Source organism: Eumetopias jubatus, unplaced genomic scaffold (assembly GCF_037043125.1).
Source record: "Eumetopias jubatus isolate StellerSeaLion01/CBP00866 unplaced genomic scaffold, mEumJub1_p1.0 scaffold_1, whole genome shotgun sequence".
NCBI lineage: Eukaryota > Metazoa > Chordata > Mammalia > Carnivora > Otariidae > Eumetopias > Eumetopias jubatus.
Genome location: NW_028274807.1, coordinates 121,673,268 through 121,694,225, shown reverse-complemented (window position 1 = coordinate 121,694,225; position 20,958 = coordinate 121,673,268). Strand labels below are relative to the sequence as shown.

The 20,958-nt window shown below is 35.5% G+C and overlaps 1 protein-coding gene across 5 annotated transcripts in view; it reads right to left on the bottom strand.

Annotated features, from left to right (window-relative positions):
* The window catches only part of PIK3CB (phosphatidylinositol-4,5-bisphosphate 3-kinase catalytic subunit beta), a 197,043-nt gene that overhangs the window by 46,498 nt on the left and 129,587 nt on the right, over nt 1–20,958 (bottom strand). For 4 of the 5 annotated variants that reach the window (XM_088026062.1, XM_028099135.2, XM_088026063.1 and 1 more), the window contains 5 exons: nt 19,089–19,139; nt 8,729–8,917; nt 5,519–5,640; nt 2,929–3,072; nt 1,173–1,272 (listed from right to left, as the gene is read on the bottom strand). In XM_088026062.1, the coding sequence (XP_087882188.1) occupies nt 1,173–1,272; nt 2,929–3,072; nt 5,519–5,640; nt 8,729–8,917; nt 19,089–19,139 (606 nt within the window). The remainder of the gene's footprint in view (nt 1–1,172; nt 1,273–2,928; nt 3,073–5,518; nt 5,641–8,728; nt 8,918–19,088; nt 19,140–20,958) is intronic. The other variant, XM_028099136.1, reaches the window with a different exon arrangement.

Here is a 20,958-nt window from a genome sequence, read left to right as displayed (position 1 = left end):
GTGGGAGGGATTGGGTGGCTGGGTGACAGACACTGGGGGAGGGTATGTGCTATGGTGAGCACCGTGAATTGTACAAGACTGATGAATCACAGATCTGTACTTCTGAAGCAAATAATGCAATATATGTTAAGAAAAAAAAAAAGAAGAAGATGATAGCAGGAGGGGAAGAATGAAGGGGAGTAAGTCGGAGGGGGAGACGAACCATTAGAGACGATGGACTCTGAAAAACAAACTGAGGGTTCTAGAAGGGAGGGGGGTGGGGGAATGGGTTAGCCTGGTGATGGGTATTAAAGAGGGCACATTCTGCGTGGAGCACTGGGTGTTATGCACAAACAATGAATCATGGAACACTACATCAAAAACTAATGATGTAATGTATGGTGATTAACATAACAACAAAAAATTATTGAAAAAAATTTTTTTTAAAGTTAGTTTTATAGTTGGACAGACTTAACTAAAACTTATTCCTGTCACTTAGTTGTGGTTTTTAGGCAAGCTACTTAATCTCTTGGAGCCTTTGTTTTCCCCCTCATCAAATCCAGACAGTATTGGCAACTACTGTGGCACATTATTAGGAGAGTAAAATAATATACTTAAGACATGTAGTATGATTCCTGGCATATAAGCATTTAATATCTGACCTATCAATATCACTATATCTCATCACCTGCAATGATTAGAAAATGAAGGCCTGGAAAAAAGATAAGGGACTGCAGATTACACACACACACATAGTTTGAAAAAGCAGCTTGAGGATTCTGAATTCTAGATCCTATAACAACTATGGACTTAGGTGTCAAAATATCTCAAACTAAAACATATGGCAGAATATATGAAACATAAATACTAGGGTTACTAACTGCAAAGAGTAACTCAGGGATATGAAAAAACAGTCTAAAAATTTCATGACCTTTGTCAACATCACCATCAAACACATTGTTAAGCATGTCTAAATAGGCATTTCCTATTAAAATGTAAGGCATGTTATTAATATAGATACTGTGAGAAATCCATAATTTTGTGGGGGGGCATTCAATGTTCTGCTAAGTTTGTTGACATGTCATTTCTTGACCTAAATTATAATTTAAAAACGTATTAATTAAGTTTAGTTACTGAAACATCTATAAAAACCATGTGGCAAACTTAACATGAAGATTAAAAAAACCTGATACCTGCTTGGAAAGCACTTTCATGTGCCCTACGCTTCCCCGGCAGTAGGCTTCAAGGATGACACCAAATTGTACTGAGACAGCAGGAATATGCACTTCTGACCTACAAATAAGTTAATGAATAATATTAAGATGGGTTGCTTATAAAACACTTCAGACCACCAAATAAAAATATTGACCTCATGGGGCACCTGGGTGGCTCAGTCATTAAGTATCTGCCTTTGGCTCAGGTCATGATCCCAGGATCCTGGGATCAAGCCCCCCGCATCGGGCTCCCTGCTCCACGGGAAACCTGCTTCTCCCTCTCCCACTCCCCCTGCTTATGTTCCCTCTCTCGCTGTCTCTCTCTGTGTGTCAAATAAATAAAATCTTAAAAAAAAAAAAATACTGACTTCATATTCTATTATGAAATAAACTTCTGATGCCATCAAAAAACAGAACACATCATCTTGTTCACAATTATTAGTGGTATGGTCAACTTCTCAAGTCTTTAACCACCACAGTTCAAAAACGTGTAGTTTTGTAATTAATTTTTTTATTCAAAAAAATCCAAAATTTTCACATCTTACCTTACTTTTTGTAGTTGAAATGGTAACATTGCCAATTAAACAATAAAGTGAAACACAAAGATCTGACTCACATCACACAATTGACTAATCCCTCAATTAGCTTCTATACAATTTTTTCTCACTTAAAGAATGCTGTACATGTTTGAAAAAGGAAGGAACACCTTGTTTTGTTATTCCCTGAGGGACTTAAAAATAGGAAGACTGAACTGCATGAGAAGACTACTGACAAGTTAAAAATAAGAAAGGAAAAACCTCTATGAATAATAAGGAAGCCAAGATTCAGAAATGTAACCCTCCAAATTAACGTCAAAATAATATAGAGCTTATTTTCCTTAAGAACTTTAGCAAAAATGGAGGAAAGTCATATTTTTCTGACAATCATTAGTTTCAATACTCTGAAGTCCAGATGAAAACGACAAAAAAAAAGGGGGCGCCTGGGTGGCTCAGTCGTTAAGCATCTGCCTTCGGCTCAGGTCATGATCCCAGAGTGCAGGGATTGAGCCAACATCAGGCTTCCTGCTAGGCGGGAAGCCTGCTTCTCCCTCTCCCACTCCCCCTGCTTGTGTTCCCTCTCTCGCTGTCTCTCTGTCAAATAAATAAATAAAATCTTAAAAAAAAAAAGAAAACGACAAAAATGTCTGAGTACAGAGTCAGAAATGAGGAATCAACAATTTTCCTAGGACAAAAAAACTTTAGTTATCCTTCTTGATTTTACTCCTATATAAACTTGGTGAAGTAAGGACTCATGTATTTCTGAAGATGACCTAATATAGAAGCTGAAAATAAAGTTGCTGTTCTTATAGGAAAACTTTAAAATCTCTACCTCTTAGTAGCAATGATGATATTACTACTCAAAGCCTTTTGGAAGGAATCAGTAAGTCTGGTTTTAGCGCTAACACATTGTAAGTACACAATAAATACACCTGACTAGAAAATAGCAATACATTATTTGTTTCAGTTAAAAATCAAGGAGGCTTGGTGGGACACTTATCTGAATTACTTTGCCAAATCCTGAAAATTAAGAGTTGGGTATCAAGAAATAGGAGAAGACACCAAGAAGAGTATAAATGTTACAGATGGCTCAGAAACAACTGAAGCAGCTGACCAGTGCACTAAATGTCCTGTATTATGCTGATTTATATTTACAAAAGCACAAGGTGGACTCAAATTGAAAAATATAGAAGACTTACCTAAGGTGCCAAAATAGAAACTGCCCTATCCTGCGATTAGCCAGTGCTCTTTCTAATAGGAATCTAGAGAGGGCACAATCAAGAAAAGGCTCATATTTTAAAACTTGCACCAGTTGTAAAAGATATTGAGAGAGTTCTTCATCACTAAAAGAAACAAAAGACAGAGTAAGTCACTCAACAACCAGTGCCAGAAAAAGATCCCTTCCTATCAAACTATCAAATACTAACTTACTGAAACACAACGGTTTGTTGGGGTCAGGCTTGTTGCATGCTCACATTCACTATTCCACTGTTAAAATAACACAAGAAAAGCTCAGAACTTCCGGTGGACAGGAGGGGGAATGGAAAGGAAAGGAGCAAAGAACAGATAATATGGGGCATTTTAATTAAATTATCTAGGTTGATACAATTAATGACTGCATTTACAATCAGTCCAGAGTTACAATAAAATCAGGTACTTTAATACTGATTTCTGATCATGCTGGAAAAGTGATATACTCAGTCAACCAGTTTTTTAAAAATTCCATCAGTAATTTAGCAATTTGAATTAATACAACATAATGTTGTAATTAAATGAGCTGAATTAATTAAGGTTAGTGGTTCTCTATTTTATGTCCATCTCCAAACCATTCACATATAAACACACTCTCATCAGAGGCAATTCCAGAGGTCAGGTTAGATATGAATCCCAAGTCCTCTACTTGCTGTAGTCTTGGGCAATAAATGGTTAAGAAAGTAATCTAATGCAGATCTGGACTGAAACTCAGGGCACTATATTAAAAGAAAAACCTCATAAGCAGAAAATTTATCACACGAAAAAGCATCAGAATTACCAAATGGAACATGGAGATCACAGCAATCTCCTCCTGGGGATTAATATATTTAAGAAAAACACGTGGCTCGGCCCAAATGGGGCCAGGTAGCCCCTTCCCCCCAGGTCTCCAGTGGAAACTAAGAAGCAACTGAGTGCTTCATTTTTTAAAACTATTCAACAATTTTAAGTTTACTGTAAAATCTTTGCCCTTTATAAAAACCTATAAATGGTGTAAAAGACAGAAAGGAAGTATTGAAACAGAAGGAGGCTTCCTCTTTCCTTACACTTTGAACTTCACTCCCCTAAAATAACAACTATGGAAGAGTTTGTGTAATTTCTTTTGGACATTACGTGACTTGAAACATATATGACTTTTAAAAAGAAGAAAAGGGATAACAGTGTCCATAATTTTCTGAGAACTTTTCTTTTTCAAATAACCATACAGTATAATATTCATTTTTGAGACTAGAAATGGATAAACCTGAAAATGCCCATTGTCTGAGACTGTCTCAATAATGACATTTCTTCAAATAAAGCTCATAAATTTTTACACATGTACAAGCATGTTCACTGCAGAATTGTTTATAACAGGGAAGTCTGGAGAAAAACAAAAATGTTCCTCAATAAGGAAATGGAGTAAATAAGATATATCCCTACAACAGAATATTTCACAGTAGTCAAAGGAATAAACTATATTTATATGCAATGGGAGAGAATGACCTCAAAAACCTATGTTGAATTTTTAAAAAACAAGATTTAAAATAATACATATGGTAAGACATATTAGTGTAATTATTAAATGTACAATGTTACTCTATATTTTTCGAGTTATAAAAATGGAGTATAAACAGAAAAATGTGGTATAGAAGGATACATGCCTAATTCATGATAATGGTTGTCTTTGGGAAGTAAAAGTAATCAGGACTAGGTTAAGAAACTGAGGACTTCACCTTTAGCTGTAATGTTATCTGCTTAAAAGTATTTTTAAAAAATGAGAAAATATTAACATTTCTTAATTCTGAGTGGTGTACAAAAAAGAGTTAACACAGCAGCAGGCCTGAACCTTATCCTTTAAAAAAAAAGCCTGTTTACAACACTTGGCCCTTTTGGCTGGCATCTGGAAACATTTCAGAATGCTTCCCACCACCTAACAGATAAGAGTAGCTCTGTATGCATAAATTATTCTTACAAACAATATGGTTTACGCTCAATACCCATTTTTCTGGGAGTCTAGAATTTTGCTTTTATGTTAGGCCCCCAATAAAAATCCTGGCTGCCACATCTCTAAGGAGCTTCCCCAGCAGACAATATTTTAGACATGTTGTCATAACTTGTTGCTAGGGGAATTAAGTATATTCACTGTGATTCCACCAGCAAAGAACTCTTAGAGGCTCCTGTATGGTTTCCTCCAGATTTTGCTCCATGAATCTTTTTCTTCTGCCAATTCTACACCGTCTCCTTTTGCTATAATAAATCACAGCCAAAAGTATGAGTATATGCGGAGTCCTGTGAATTCTAATGAATTAGAAACCAAGGGTGATCTTGGGTACCTCCTGACCCAGTGTGTTTTTGGTTTTGTTTTATAATACAGAGTAAACGTGAAAGAGGAGGGAGAGAGGGAAAAGAGGGAAATGATCAGAAGGGAGAGAAAAAAATGCTTTAAACTCTGAATAATTCCTAGCTCTTTCCTTTCTTATGAGACATTCAAGCAGACATCACCTTCTCTACCTACCCCCACATTATTCCTTTCCCCCAAGAAAGCCACCTGCAGAATACCTCATCTGTCGCAGGCAGTCCACAGCATATTCTCGCACGTACTGATCTGGATAGTTGAAATCTAGAAGCTCTAAGGCCTCCCGGGGGGGCAGTTTAGGCCAAATCTGAAGTAGTGCCTGAAGCTGTTGAAAAATTAAAACTGGTTCAGAAATTATAGGGAAGAAAAATAATCTATTTTTCCTTGACACACAGGAGCAGAGATGGGTCAAAAGAAAGGAAAAGCATACTTGCAATTACTGAGGCCTCAAAACTCCACTCCTGTTAACATGGATTAATAACGACTGTCTTTGTGGAAGTATTTATAAATAAGCAAGTTTAAAAAGCTATGAAGTACTTACCTGGGAAGAGAATGATACACTGAATACATGATTCTACAATCATTAGCCATTAAGTAATTTTTCAAAGGAAGAAAGAAATGATCAAGAAATACTTAAAGGTAAAATTCAAAGCACAAATATAAGTACATGCTCAAGCTAATGACAGGCAATTTACATATAAAAACTTCATTAATAACAAAATTATTTTGAGGGAGCTTACTTCTAGTTCTTAATATTTTTAAGAATATCTATCACTTAACAGAACTTTTTTTATCGACCATAAGTTTATTAACAATTATTAAAGAATTAATTATGTAAATGTAAAACTAAATAAAATATCAAAACTTATTACTTTAGTTTGGGGAAAGCTATGCAAGCGAATAGGGAAGAGAAATCCGACTCAGCCATATAAATAAAGAAAGCAGTGCTAATTAACTACCTGCCTTCTGCAAAGAGTATTGAAATCACTTCCACATTATGCCAACAGAATATTTTCCTGTGGATTAATGGAGGACTACTCCTCTTTTTTTTCCCTTGGGGTGGGGGGGGGAAGGCCTCTATAGGATTTTCACCCATGGCTTGCTTATGCCTCTAGAATCAGAAAACAAACTTTACACAAAACTTCTGGCTCTCTACTTCTTAAGGTGGTCAATTTATTAAAAATACAGTTTATATTCATTCTGTTGTACCCATTCACTGTAACTGGCAATGGGACAGAGTCAGGAGAGAAAAACACATTACTTTCTATTACAAAAACTTTTTTTCTCTAGACAACTAAAAAAGAGGATTAGGATTGGCTTTCTTCTATCAAAATGGAGGATGTTAGATTATATTTGAAAACAATGCTTTAAGTTAGCTCCTGGAAATGAGATAAGTGTGCTGAATTCCAAAATGTAAAAATTCTATCCCTAGGGTTCAAATAAAGAAATATTAGGGGCCCTTGAGTGGCTCAGCCAGTTAAGTGCTGGCTCTTGATTTTGACTCAAGTCATGATCACAGGGTCCTGGGATCCAGCCCAGCATCGGGCTCTGCCCTTAGGATTCTCTCTCTCTCCCTCCCTGTGTTCCTCCCCCTACGTGCACACACTCTCTCTCTCTAAAATAAAGAAATAAATCTTTTTTATTTTTTTTGAAATAAATCTTTTTTAAAAAGGAAAGAAATATTAAGTGAAAACTGGCTCTTTTTTTTTTTTAAGATTTGCGAGAGCGCGCACAGGCATGTATGCTAGTGGGGGGAGGGGCAGAGGGAGCAGCTCCTCAAGCCCACGCCTCACTTAGCATGGAGGCTGAAGCCCTAGTGGATCTCATGACCCATGAGCCAAAACCAAGAGTTGGTGGCTAACCAACTGAACCACCCAGACACCCCTCATTCTTTTCTGACAGCTGACAGAAGAAACCTTCTCGCAGGTATTTTTTAAGAGTACAGCAAGAAGGGGCACCTGGGTGGCTCAGTTGTTAAGCGTCTGCCTTTGGCTCGGGTCATGATCCCAGGGTCCTGGGATCGAGCCCCACATCGGGCTCCCTGCTCCACAGGAAGCCTGCTTCTCCCTCTCTCGCTCCCCCTGCTTGTGTTCCCTCTCTTGCTGTGTCTCTGTCAAATAAATAAATAAAATTAAAAAAAAAAAGAGTACAGCAAGAAATTTCTTCTAATTCTATATAAAATAATAATATGATGCATTTCTTGGACAAGAAGTTAGAACTGGACACTATCCATCAGAAGCAGGCAAACATGCCAACTAAAAAAGGCTGATATTCCACCATTACGGCAGTTCATAGAAAACTAACCTTGAATTTAAATAAACAAATGGTTAGAAGATAACTATGACAAAACAACTAAAATCTATACAGAAATAGTTCCTTTTCAGAGTAAGTAACGTTCATATGGTCTAACTGTATAAACAGTTTAAATGAGACACATTATAATTATATAACATGATTCAAAAAATTGTTAAATAGTAGAAATAAACTCAAAACAAGTCCTTTCTAAACTTAGAGAAGTAAAATAATAAAATCAAAAAAATTTTAAATGCATATGATTAAAAGCATTTCTTGAAAATTTTAAAAAGTCATTATAGATTTTATACCTGAAACTAATATAACACTATATGTTAACTATACTGGAATTAAAATTTTTAAAAATTTTTTAAAACGTCATTAGAGATTTGCTAAGACCAGAAAACTTTTAAAAAGATCAGCTGAATTCAAACAAGTAAGGTAAACAAATTAGGTTAATATACCAAATGTATTCATTCTGATTAAAAAACCATTTCAAGGATCTTTCTGTAGAGCATTGATAACCAACTGAATTTAATAAATGCCAGTGCTTTTTGACAGGATTCTAAAAATTAAATCAAGGATCTAAAATTTGGTGGCTTTTTTGGAACAACTTTTTTTTTCCTGTCTTTATTCTGCCTAAAGGCAAACATTCACCAACACTGCCCAACTAAAATGAATGTTAAAAACTGATCTAAAAGGTTTATGCTCTAAAATATTAGCTTCTCAAACAATATATATTCATTTTAGAACAGTCAATGCAAAGATTAAAGTCATTTTAAGATTAAAACTTTGGAGCTCACTGATGAAACTGTTTATTGAAATAATCCAGAACCTACTACATATGCAGGCAGTAATTATAGATGGTTACACCAAAAGTAACGTTTTAATTGTTCTTAGTGAAAGATACAGAAAACCTGTCTAGAATCTGGGCTTTTAAAATCTTAAACTTTCTAGTCTATCATTTGGAATATATATAAAAGTCTAAAAATTTGAAAATTTCTCCCATAGAAAATTATCCAACCTATGGAAATATCCCTATATAAGAAAAGACAATTTACATGAAATCAACAAGGTAATATATACTCCCAAAAAGAATTACAAAAATTATGCTTTGTTACCTGAGCAACATCCTCAAGTTTATTCCACTTGATTGACAGCAGTAATTTTGGCAGTGACTGTGGGAAATTCTCTCTGCAATCTTGTCGCAAAGTCCAAATAAGATCCATTTCATTCTCACACAACTGAGACAAGGGATCCCTGTCCAAGATTTCTTTCAGTACAGCAAGAAACTTTTTTCCACCTCGACTCTAAGAAAGTAAAATTACTCATTCATTACATTATTTAATTCTACGAACATCACTGGCAAACACATAGCAAATTTAGATAAAATGAATTTATAAACAATTTATAATCTTTAAGATACTAAAGATCTAATTCCTTAAAAAGATTAATAAAGATGGACGCCCTTTTTATAGGCTGGTAGCATATTAAATTTGTAAGCTAAGGATGAAAGTATTCTCAAACAGTTCTAAAAAGGGGGTTTCCCCTTCCTGTTTTTTTAAAAATCCACATGCAAACACTAGGTGGCAGAATTGCAATGTGGATTAAAAAGTCCTTTATTCTTTAAACTGAATTTCTTTCTATCCTTCCATTTTAATATTCAATTTCTATAAACAAACAAATCAACAAAGACAAACCAAACATACAAAGTTTTTTGTTTTTAAGATTTTATTTATTTGTCAGAGAGAGAGAAAGAGCAGAAGCAGGGGGGAAGAGGTACGCAGAGGGAGAAGCAGACTCCCACTGAGCAAGGAGCATGATGCAGAACTCGATCCCAGGACCCTGGAATCATGACTGAGCCGAAGGCAGACGCTTAACTGACCGAGCCACTCAGGCATCCCCAAACATACGAAGTTTAAAAAAAAAAAAAAGTATAAGTGTCTTGTTGGCTAAGAGGCATCAAAACCATTTAGATTAAGAATAGAATCCTGGATAAAACTAAACATGAAACAAATATCGTTATCCCATTTTCTTTCCCAATCTGTACAAGAATATTCTAAAATAATGAAGATGACCCAAGCTATTTTTTGGATCTAGACTCTGAACTGTAGTAACACTAAAAGAGATTCATTTCCCCATACTTAAAGTAGAACTATACCATTTAGGCCAAAATACATTAAAAAAAATAAATAAATAAAACAGGGGCACCTGGGTGGCTTAGTCAGTTGAAGGCTGGACTCCTGGTTTTGGCTCAGGGTCATGAGATCAAGTCTTGTGTTGGGTTCCTGCTCTGTGCGGAGTCTGCTTGCGATTCTCTCTCCTTCTCCCTCTGCCCCACCCCCACGGCTCACATGCTCTCTTGTGCATTCACTCTCTATAATAAATGAATCTTAGGGGAAAAAAAAACCTCTCCAGAATTATCTGACAAGATTCTGTAAAAATTTATATTCTATTATGTAATTTTGTACTTTATGTTTTTAACTGGAATTTCATTTAAGCATTAAAATAGTCACACTCGGGGTGCCTGGGTGGCTCAGTCGTTCAGCCTTCTGCTCAGGTCATGATCCCAGGGTCCTGGGATCAAGCCCCAGGTCGTGCTCCCTCCTCAGCAGGAAGTCTGCTGCTCCCTCTCTCCCACTCCCCCTGCTTGTGTTCCCTCTCTCTCTCTGTCAAATAAATAAATAAAATCTTAAAAAAAAAAGTCATACTAATTTTCTAAAGTAATGAGATTCAAAATAATATATATGTACAAAAGAATGGGGATTATGATTACCTACATAGACATAATTGTCTATGTAGAAAATCTGAAAGAATCAACAAAAATATTGGAACCAATGCATAATTAAAGCAAGACTATAGGACACAAGTCTAGGAAACAAAAGTAAATTGCCTTCCCATATGTTAGCAATAAACAAGTGGTATTTGAAATTAAAAATCTAATACCACTTGCATTAGCACCCAAAAATATGAAAACCTAGGTATAAAACTAACAAAATATGTACAAAATCTATATAATGAAAGTTACAGATCTCTGATAAAAGAAATCAAATAACTAAATAGGTATTTCATGTTCACAAATAGGAAGATTCAATACTGTCCAAAATGTCAGCTCTTCTAATGTAATCAACAGAGTCAATGCAAACCCAATCAAAATTTTGTAGGTATTGACAAACTGATTGTAAAGTTACACAGAGAGGCAAAAGACCCAGAACAGCCAACACAATACTGAAGAAGAAAAAGCTGAAGGACTGACACTACCCAACTTAGTAAAAATAAATGTGAAATACAAAAACTATAAAACTCCTAGAAGATAACATAGGAGAAAACCTAGATGACCTAGATAACCCTCCTAGGGTTATCTTTGGCAATGACTTTTTACATATAACACCAAATGCATGATCCATCAATAAAAGAATTGATAAATTAGACTTCACTAAATTTAAAATTAACTCTTCTGTGAAAGACACTGTCAAGAGAATGAAAAGACAAGCTACAGACTAGGAGAAAATATCTGCAATAAGACTTATCTGATAAAGGACTGTTATCCAAAATACACAAAGAACTTTTAAAAAACTCAACTATTAGAAAATAAACCATCATACTAAAATATGAGTCAAAAACCTGAACAGACACCTCACCAAATAAGATGCAGACTCGTCAGGGAAATGCAAATTTAAAAAATGAGGTAAGACCACACACCTATTAGAATGGCCAAAATCCAGAACACTGACATCGAATGCTGTCAAGGATATGGAACAACTCTTATTCACCGATGGCAGGAATGTAAAATGCTACAACCACTTAGGAAGACAGTTTGGCAGTTTCTTACAAACTAAACATACTCTTACCATACAATCCAGTAATCACACTCCTTGGTATTTACCCAAAGGAGGTGAAAACTTATGCCCACAAAAAACCTGCACACAGATGTTTATAGCAGTTTTATTCAAAACTGTCAAAACTTGGAAACAACCAAGATGTCATTCAGTTGGTAAATGGATTAAGCTGTAATACATACAATGGAATATTATTTATCACTAAAAGGAAAGGAGCTCTCATGCCACAAAGACATGGAAGAACCTTAAAAGCATACTACTAAGGGAAAAGAAGCCAGATTGAAAAGACTACATACTGTATGATTCTAAATTATACAACATCTGGAAAAGGTCAAACTATGAAGAAAATAAAAAGATCAGTGGTTGCCAGGGGTAGAGTGGGGGAACGAATAGGCAGAGCACAGAGGATTTGCAGGACAGTAAAAATACTCTGTATGATAATGATAAATACGTATCATTATACATTTGTCCAAACCCACAAAATGCACAACACCAAGAATGAAACCCAAGGTAAACTATGGACTTTAGGTGATTACGATGTGTCAGTGTAAGTGTGTTCTTGGTGAGTGATGTTGATAATGGGAAAGGGATATGCATGTGAAGGGAAAAAGATACATGGGAAATCTCTGTACCTTCCTCCCCATTTTGTTGTGATCCTAAAACTGCTCTTTAAAAAATAAAATCTTACTTTAAACATACACACACACACGCACAAAGACTATGTATGATTACAGTGGTTTTATATTCAGATCCTCAACCTTTAGAGTATGCTTTATTTTACAGGCTTGACTGGGTTTCTCTGAAAAGTTACCATCACAAGTCATCTGAATTTGAAAATCAAACTCCTACACTTACACCTATACTTACACATCTTAAAATGAAACCTGTTACTGCAAACAACACAGAGTCTAAATTGTTCATGTCAGAAAAATAGACTGCTGTTAAGTTAAATATTGGAAAAAGCTAGCAAACCTACTGTAATTTGGTGAATCAAAATTAGACTCTACAGACCTACTGTAAGTAAATATCCTGAAGACCTGGGAGTAAACTAAGAGGGGAGAGCAGGGGGTTAGCTGTATAATTGTACTATGATTATTTACTGAGCTATGAAAAGCACAGCATTGAGTAAAGCCAAGGTAAAAATAAACAACTACCAGAAATGTGGCAGGAAGCCCAAAGAAAACACAGTACCTTACATTCTTTTGCAAAACCCCAAATAATCAGTAATGAAAACTTAGACTGCACAGGGTAAATGGTGAATTTATACACCTGTTCAAATGCTTGAACTAAAATAATGGTAAAAAGTAATGAAGACTACCATTCATACTCTCTATTTTTATGTTTAGATTTTTCAAAATCACACACATATTATGATGTAACAGTGATTATTAACTAAAATAAAACAAAGCAAATATACTTTGCTATAAGCACGTCATAAAATAACTGGTTCTTTCCTCTTCTAAATGGGGGATGTGGTGGCTGGCATCAGGGGAGGGGGATAAAAGGCTGGAAAACTCATCGGTGGTATTTTTTTTTAAAGATTTTATTTATTTATTTGACAGAGAGAAAGCACAAGCAAGGGGAACGGCAGGCAGAGGAAGAGGGAGACCAGGCAGAGGAAGAGGGAGACGGAGAAGCAGGCTCCCCACTGAGCAGAGCCCAACATGGAGATCGATTCTAGGACCCCGAGATCATGACCAGAGCTGCCAAAGGCAGACACTTAACCAACTGAGCCACCCAAGTGCCCCTCATCAGTCACATTTAAACTGAGACAGCATGTTACCAGTATGCCTGCTGAGGACAGAATTAACTACGTGTTGGCCAGACAAACTGACAAACTGACTGGGAGACTGATTACAAACAGGGGATTAAGCAAATAAGCAAATATATTGTGGTTAACAGAAATCCAGATTTCTCAATGTCAGAAAACAGAATTACAAATGTTGAAAGGCAAAGGGTAAAAAAATCCTGTGGTGGTAGATCTAATAAATTAAAGACATTGATAAGAGCTCATGATTTTTAATAGATAAAGCAATATATCTCTGTGTTTATATATGCTCAAATATATGTAAACACACATATACATGTTACCTAGCTGTTTTACGAAAAGGCCTAGATACAATTGCATGGCAATACCAATGGGCATATACAGTGCCCAAATCTTAGATTCTAAATACTTTTCGCATATGGAATCAGGACTCTTAATATATGATATTAAGTGGCATACAATATTCCCTTCTACTCCTTAATTCTTCAGTGTATATCTCCTAGACACAAGGACATTCTCATACTTAACCAGAATTTGTTCATAAAAATAAGGAAAATAATACTGATATAGTTCTACTGTATAATTCACACATTCCATTCAATTTTTCCAGTTATAGGTCCAGGATCCAACCCAGGTTACTTGTTGCATTTTGTTGTCATTTATTAGTTTTCTTCATTCTAAAACAGTACCTCAGTCTTTCCTTACCTTCACTGACTCTGACATTTTCCAGGAATACAGGTCAATTACTTTGTAGAATATTACTCAATATGTATTTGCCTAATGTTTTGTCCTAATCAGATTCCAGCTATGTATTTTTAGAATGAATACACTGAAGTGCTGGAGTGTTCCTCTTACTATATTTTATCAGGAGGCAAATAATGTTAATTTCTCCTATTACTACTGATGTTCATTTTTATCACTTGATTAGGATAGTCTACTAGGTTTTTCTGGTATAATAAGTTAACAAGAAGTATCTTATGCGCCTATTTTGGGACTAACCATCCTGTTTCACATCAAATTTTCACCCACTTGTTTTAATAAACATTTATTAATATATATTGGCTGGGGTGCCTGGGCAGCTCAGTCGGTTAAGCATCTGCCCTCAGCTCAGGCACAATCTGGGGGTCCTGAGATCTAGCCCCATATCAGGCTCCCTGCTCAGCAGGGAGTCTGCTTCTCCCTCTCCCTCTACCTGCCACTCCCCCTGCTTGTGCTCTGTCAAAGGAGTAACTAAAATCTTAAAACAAAACAAAAACAAACATGCCAAAATGTTAACAGTTGGTGAAGGTGAAGGAAGGCTATATGGGAATTCTTTGTATACTTCCTGCAAATTTTCAGTTAAGTCAAAAAAAAATTTTTTTAAATGTTTGGTATTTCCTTCCCTAAAATTGAGGACTGTAAAAACTCCAATCATTCTTCTAAGAAAACTTCCTAGGTAGATTTCTAGGACTTGTGAACTAATGGCTTGAGTCATCACATCTGCACTCTAAAGCCAACCATTAAAATTTTATGCCTGCGTTTCCACAGTAAAAAAATAAGAAAATTATAACATAGATGTTTTAGATTAGAGCAGGGTTTCTAAACCTCGGTGCTATTATTATTTTGTTGTAGGAGGATGGTCTTGTACATTGTAGAAATTTAGTAGACCCCTGAACTCTACCCACTAGATGCCAGGAATACCCCCACCCCTTGAGTTATGACAACCAAGAAAACCTCTAAATAATGCCAAATGGCCCATAGAGGGCAAATTAGCCTCAGGATGAGAACCACTAGATAAGAAGATAAAAGCTGCCAATTCTATAATCATAATTCACAAGGATCACATTTTTTCCTATTCTACAGACCCAAGATCCTTGGCAAACATCTATTTTAAAAAATACCAACACCTATTAGGATGGCTACTATCAAAAAACACAAAAGTGATGGCAAGGATGTGAAAAAAATTGCTTTTGTAGCTGGTGGGAATGTAAAATGGTACAGCTATGGTGGAAAACAGTATAGCAGTTCCTTAAAAAAATTAAAAAGAAAACTACAATATGATTCAGCAATTCCACTTCTGGGTATATATCCAAAGAATTGAAAACAGTCTTAAAAAGATAGTTGTATATTCATGTTCATAGCAGCATTAGTTCGAGTCCAGCATTGGGCTCCTTGCTCAATGGGGAGTCTGCTTCTCCCTCTGCCTGCCACTCCCCCTGCTTGTGCTCTTTCTCTCTGACAAATAAATAAAATCTTTTAAAAAATGCAAGTTAAAGTAGTGTGACACCATTATTTTGTCCAACGAATTAAAATACTAAAAGGGTTAAAAAATATTAAAAGGGTTGGCAGATATGCAAAATAATACTAACTCTTCCGCAGTGTGGCTAGGGTTTTAAATTTTAAGGTATTTTAAGGTACGCAATTTGGCAGAATTCTTTTTTTCTAAAAAAAGGGAACTTTTGATCTAGTAATTTCACTTCTAAGAATCCATCCTATAAAATACATGTATGTAGGGGCACCTGGCCAGTTCAGTCAGTGTAGCATGCGACTCTTGGTCTCGGGGTTGTGAGTTCAAGCCCCAAGTTGGGCATAGAGCCTACTTAAATTAATTAATTAATTAATTTAAAAAATTTTAAAACCACAAAATACATGTTTAAAGATCTATAAAATATTCCTTAACAACACTGTTTTAGTAAAGAATAATGGGAAGTTGGGGCGCCTGGGTGGCTCAGTCATCAGGCGTCTGCCTTTGGCTCAGGTCATGATCCCAGGGCCCTGGGATCGAGCCCCGCATTGGGCTCCCAGCTCCGCAGGAAGCCTGCTTCTCCCTCTTCCACTCCCCCTGCTTGTGTTCCCTCTCTTGCTGTGTCTCTCTGTCAAATAAATAAATAAAATCTTTAAAAAAAAAAAAAAATGAATAATGGGAAGTAAGCAAAAAAACCAGAAGTATGTATGTTTAATAACTAATAGCTGCTAATAATGCCACAGAATGTTGAAAAAGCTTTAAAAAGAGAAGAGTGGGAGTGCCTGGGTGACTCAGTCAGTTAAGTGTCTGACTCTTGATTTTGGCTCAGGTCATGATCTCAGGGTCCTGGGATCGAGCCCCGGGTAGGAGCTCTGCACTCACTGGGAGACTGCTTGAGGATTTCTCTTCCTCTCCCACTGCCTCTCCCTCCGCTTGCACTCTTATTCTCTCTCGTTCTCTAAAATAAATACATCTTTTTAAAAAATAAAAAGAGAGAAGTGGACCTCTGAAAGAGCCAAGATGCACAAAATGCATTAAATTAAAAAGGGAGAAATTATAAAGATCTCATTTAAAAAAAAGATATATTTATACATAAAGGTATGTAAATACATACATTGCATTAGGATTAGTACCTATAAGCTAAACTGCTGACACAGTTATCTTGGAGGATAAAAAGTAGATGGGCATTTACAGGAATAACTTCAATTTTCGGTTTCACAATTTATCAATTGTACTATGCCCCCAATTTTAAAAAAAGGCACATCAAACTTGGGCCAGAATACTGTATCCTCAGTAAGAAGGAAACCTTCTGATTTAGGTAAGGTGGTAGTAAAGCATAAGAGAAACAGTAAAAATTAAGTTACCAGTTACTACCTTTCTGATATTTGGGGATCAATATAAAGACTAATAAAGGGTAACAAAAAGAGGAATTAGAATGAAGATATCCTTATATAACTACTATCTCTGAAACCTAAAATTGTAATTATCTGTTTTAGCACAGGCTTATTTTATTATACTTCACAGATACTGTGCTGTACTCTTTACAAATTGAAGGTTTGTGGCAAAACTGCATCAAGCAAGTCTATCAGCGCCATTCTTCCAACAGCATTTGCTCACTGTCTCTATGTCTCATTTTGGTAATTCTCTCAGTATTTCAAACTTTCTCATTATTACTGTATTTGTCATGGTGATCGGTGGTCAGTGATCTTTGCTGTTACTACCGTTCGTTCTTTAGGGGTGCCATGAACCATACCACAGAAAATGGCAAACTTAATCAATAAATGTTGTGTCTATTCTGACTGCTCCACCAACCAGCTGTTCCCATCTCTCTCCCTCTCCTAGGCCTTCCTCGTTCTCTAAGACACAATATTGACATTAAGCCAATTAATAACCCTATAATGGCTTCTAAGTGTTAGAGTGAATGGAAGAGTTGCATGTCTCACACTTTAAATCAAAAGCTGGAAATGATACAGCTTAGTAAGAAGGCATGTTGAGAGCCAAGACAGGCAAAAGCTAGGCCTCATGTGCCAAAAAATTAGCCAAGTGGTGAATGCAGAAGAAAAGTCCTTGAAGGAAATTAAAAGTGCTACTCCAGTGAACACATTAATAACAGGAAAGCAAAACAGACTTATTCCTGGTATGGAGAAAGTGTTTGTGGTCTAGATAAAAGATCAAACCAGCCACACCATTCCCTTAAGCCAAAGCCTCATGCAAACAAGGCCTTAACTCTCTTGAATTCCATGAAGACTGAAAGAGGTGAGGAAGCTGCAGAAGAAGTTTGAAGCTAACAGACTTTGGTTTAAGAGGTTTAAGGAAAGAAGCTATAAAAATGCAAGGAGAAGTGTTAATATACGAAGCTGCAGGAGGTTGCCCAGAAAATCTAGCTAAGATCATTAATGAAGGTGGCTACAATAAACAACAGCTTTTAAATGTAGATAAAATAGCTTTATATTAGAAGAGAATGCTATGACTTTCACAGCTAAAGAGCAGAAGTCAATGCCTGGCTTCAAAGCTTCAAAGGGCAGACTGACTCTCTTTTGGGGGGCTAATATAGCTAGTGACTTTAAGGTGAAGCCAGTGCTCAATGACCTTTCCAAAATCCTAGGACACTTAAGAATTATGCTAAATCTATTCTGCCTATGTTCTATATATGGAACAACTAAGCCTGATGGCAGCAAATCTGTTTGTTTTAACATGGTTTACTGAATACTTTATGCTTACTACTGAGACCTACTGGTAATAAAAAAAAAGATTCTTTTCAAAACATTAGTGCTGACAATGCACCTGATCACCCAAGAGCTCTGGGTAGAAATGACAGGCATAGTATGTATGGCAGAGACTGCTGTTTGTCCCTCAGTATTCTTTCTGCTCTTCCTTTATTAACTAGAATCTCTTACTCTTAGTCAAGCACATGCCTGGCCAACCAAAGACTACATTTCCCAGCCTCTTAAAGTATGGCCATGTGACTAATCCCTGGCTAATAAGATGTGAACAGCAATGAGGCGTATTAATGATATCCTTAAAAAGAATAGGTGTGGCCTCTACTCTTGCTTTTCCTGTTCCTGCTGGCTGGACCATAATACTCTGAGAAGTTGAAGCACTAGATAGAAACTGCATGTTAACATGACAGAGCACCAAGATGGAAGAAACCTGGTTCCACAACACTGTAAATCCTAGTATAACTGTATCTGCTGTTACATGTGAAAAATAAAGAAAATTACAAACTCTTCATTCAACTGAATAATATTCACAAGAACAGTATTGTTTACCTATGAGGACGTGCCATAGCATCTCTTAAAGACTAGCTACTGGGGGTCAGTCAGTAGCACATGCAACTCTTGATCTAACGGTTTGTTGAGTAAGCCCCATGTTGGGCGTGGAGCCTACTTTAAAAAATAAATTAATTAAACTAAAAAAAAATTAGCTGCTAAACCTGTGCTTATATCAGAAAAGGATTTACCATTGAACACAGACCACCTACAAACAGCTGACATTCAACAAAACATTAGTATGTACATATTCATATACACTCACAGGCTATTCTTGCATAAGAGTAGTCATCTGTAAGTCCTCAGCATAAATCAGATGAAGGTAACTAAAAATGAGCACAGTGTTATAAGACAGGGCCATTTTAAAACCTTGATACTTACTGATACATTAGCACTGTCACTGCTTGCAATCTCAGCTGCCTTCTCGATTATCTGTTAAAAATAAAAAACTTTTTAAATTTTGGCACTTGTATTCGTAAAATTTTAATTGTAAATGATTACAATTGTACTTAGACTACAAGAAACAATATAGGGTCTGGCATTTCTATGCTTTATAATGTAAACATGAATTTTAAATGCAAAATGGTATTATGTGGTGATTCCCAATCTTCAAACTCCTGACAACTGAGAGTCAAAGGTATTATTATAAGGGACTGTAACTCCTAGGGTACACTAGCATTGTCTGTAGATAAAATAAGCAAAGGCTTCAACACGTATGTGAAAGAATTTTTCTTCGGTATGTGAAAGAATTTTAAATACAGGTAAATATTTTCTGATTAAGAAAATGCAAAGGTATGTAAGAGTTACTAAATAAGTTTTTGTCATTTGCCATTGGTTTTTCTAAATTAACAAAAGTAGAGTATCAAGAGATAGTCTAAAAATATCTTTTGAATTCATTAAGTTCAAAACGGGCTCTGATTCTCGAAAAGATGGGAAAATCAGTGGTTAAAGAATCTGAAGATTTATATCCAGTTACTGAATTATATAATCGTAAATCAATAATTTAACTGTATCCTCAAATGTATAGTGATAACTCCTATCCTATTTCATACAGTTGTTATGACAAAATGAGTTATTAAAATTATCAAGAACCATAAAATTGTCTTGAAAAGCAAAATATACACAAGTGATCACAACAAAAATTATTAAATTAAATAAAAATACAGGGAACTTTCACTTTTTCTGTCTTATTTGATTTTTTAAATGATCACATATAAATTATACAATTTTTAAAAACCCAGTAAGTATAAATATATTTATACATATTTAAAGACAAAATCCTCTATCCCAAATTGATCTTCAAAGACAGACTCTCTAAGAGATTACAAAGGCAAAAGGAAAGTTTAGTGACTTAAGCAATGCTGAAATAAAACATTTTAAAGAACTGGACTTCTAAACTACTTGTATTTGCATAGGATATTCTATTTGTAAAAATGCTTCAAAAAGCACCTCATTTGATCCAAAAGAAACTATAACTGATTGCTGAACACATACTATAAGTGAACACAAAAGTAGTCACAGCTTGGAGTATAAAATGTATCACAAGTAGCGATGCCTTCTGGTTAAATTGCTATCCTAAAGAAATAAAGCCATGGCATGAACGCAACGGATGATTCAAAATGTACCTTTTTCTACTCAACACTAAGGTATATGGTTCTTGACATTTTTGGGATTTCTACTGTACTAACCACAAAATTTAATTTGGCTGTATATTACTGATCAGAAAATCATTTCTTATGTGGATAAAATTCAATTAAAATGAGAACTGAAGAAGATACATTAGATAACAAATTTAATTTACATATTACTTTAAAAATTTATACAGGTCTGATAATGCTGAATTTTAAGATACAAATAAGTTAAAAGGTAGATTAACTTGAATATTATTCAGTATAATATCAATTTTTAAAAAGGAATCTTATTTTCACATAGATTTAAGGAAATAAACTTGTTACTATCTGAGAATTTGCTCCAAGATTTTCTCATAAAATCGCATCAATCATACCTGAAACAAAGATGCCAAACCTTAAGATAAAACATATGACAGCTTAGCTCTCAGAATGTAAATTAGCATAGCCCCATTTTCAACTCCACCAGATACCCCCCTGATACTCAAGATAAGCAGTTTGTATACTAAAGAAATGTGTTTAGAAATGGAAGTCCTTGCTATAGATTCTACACAAATAACAGTACCTTAGGAAGTCTACTAATAGTAACATTCAACATAAATCATTTGTTCTTTGAATACCAA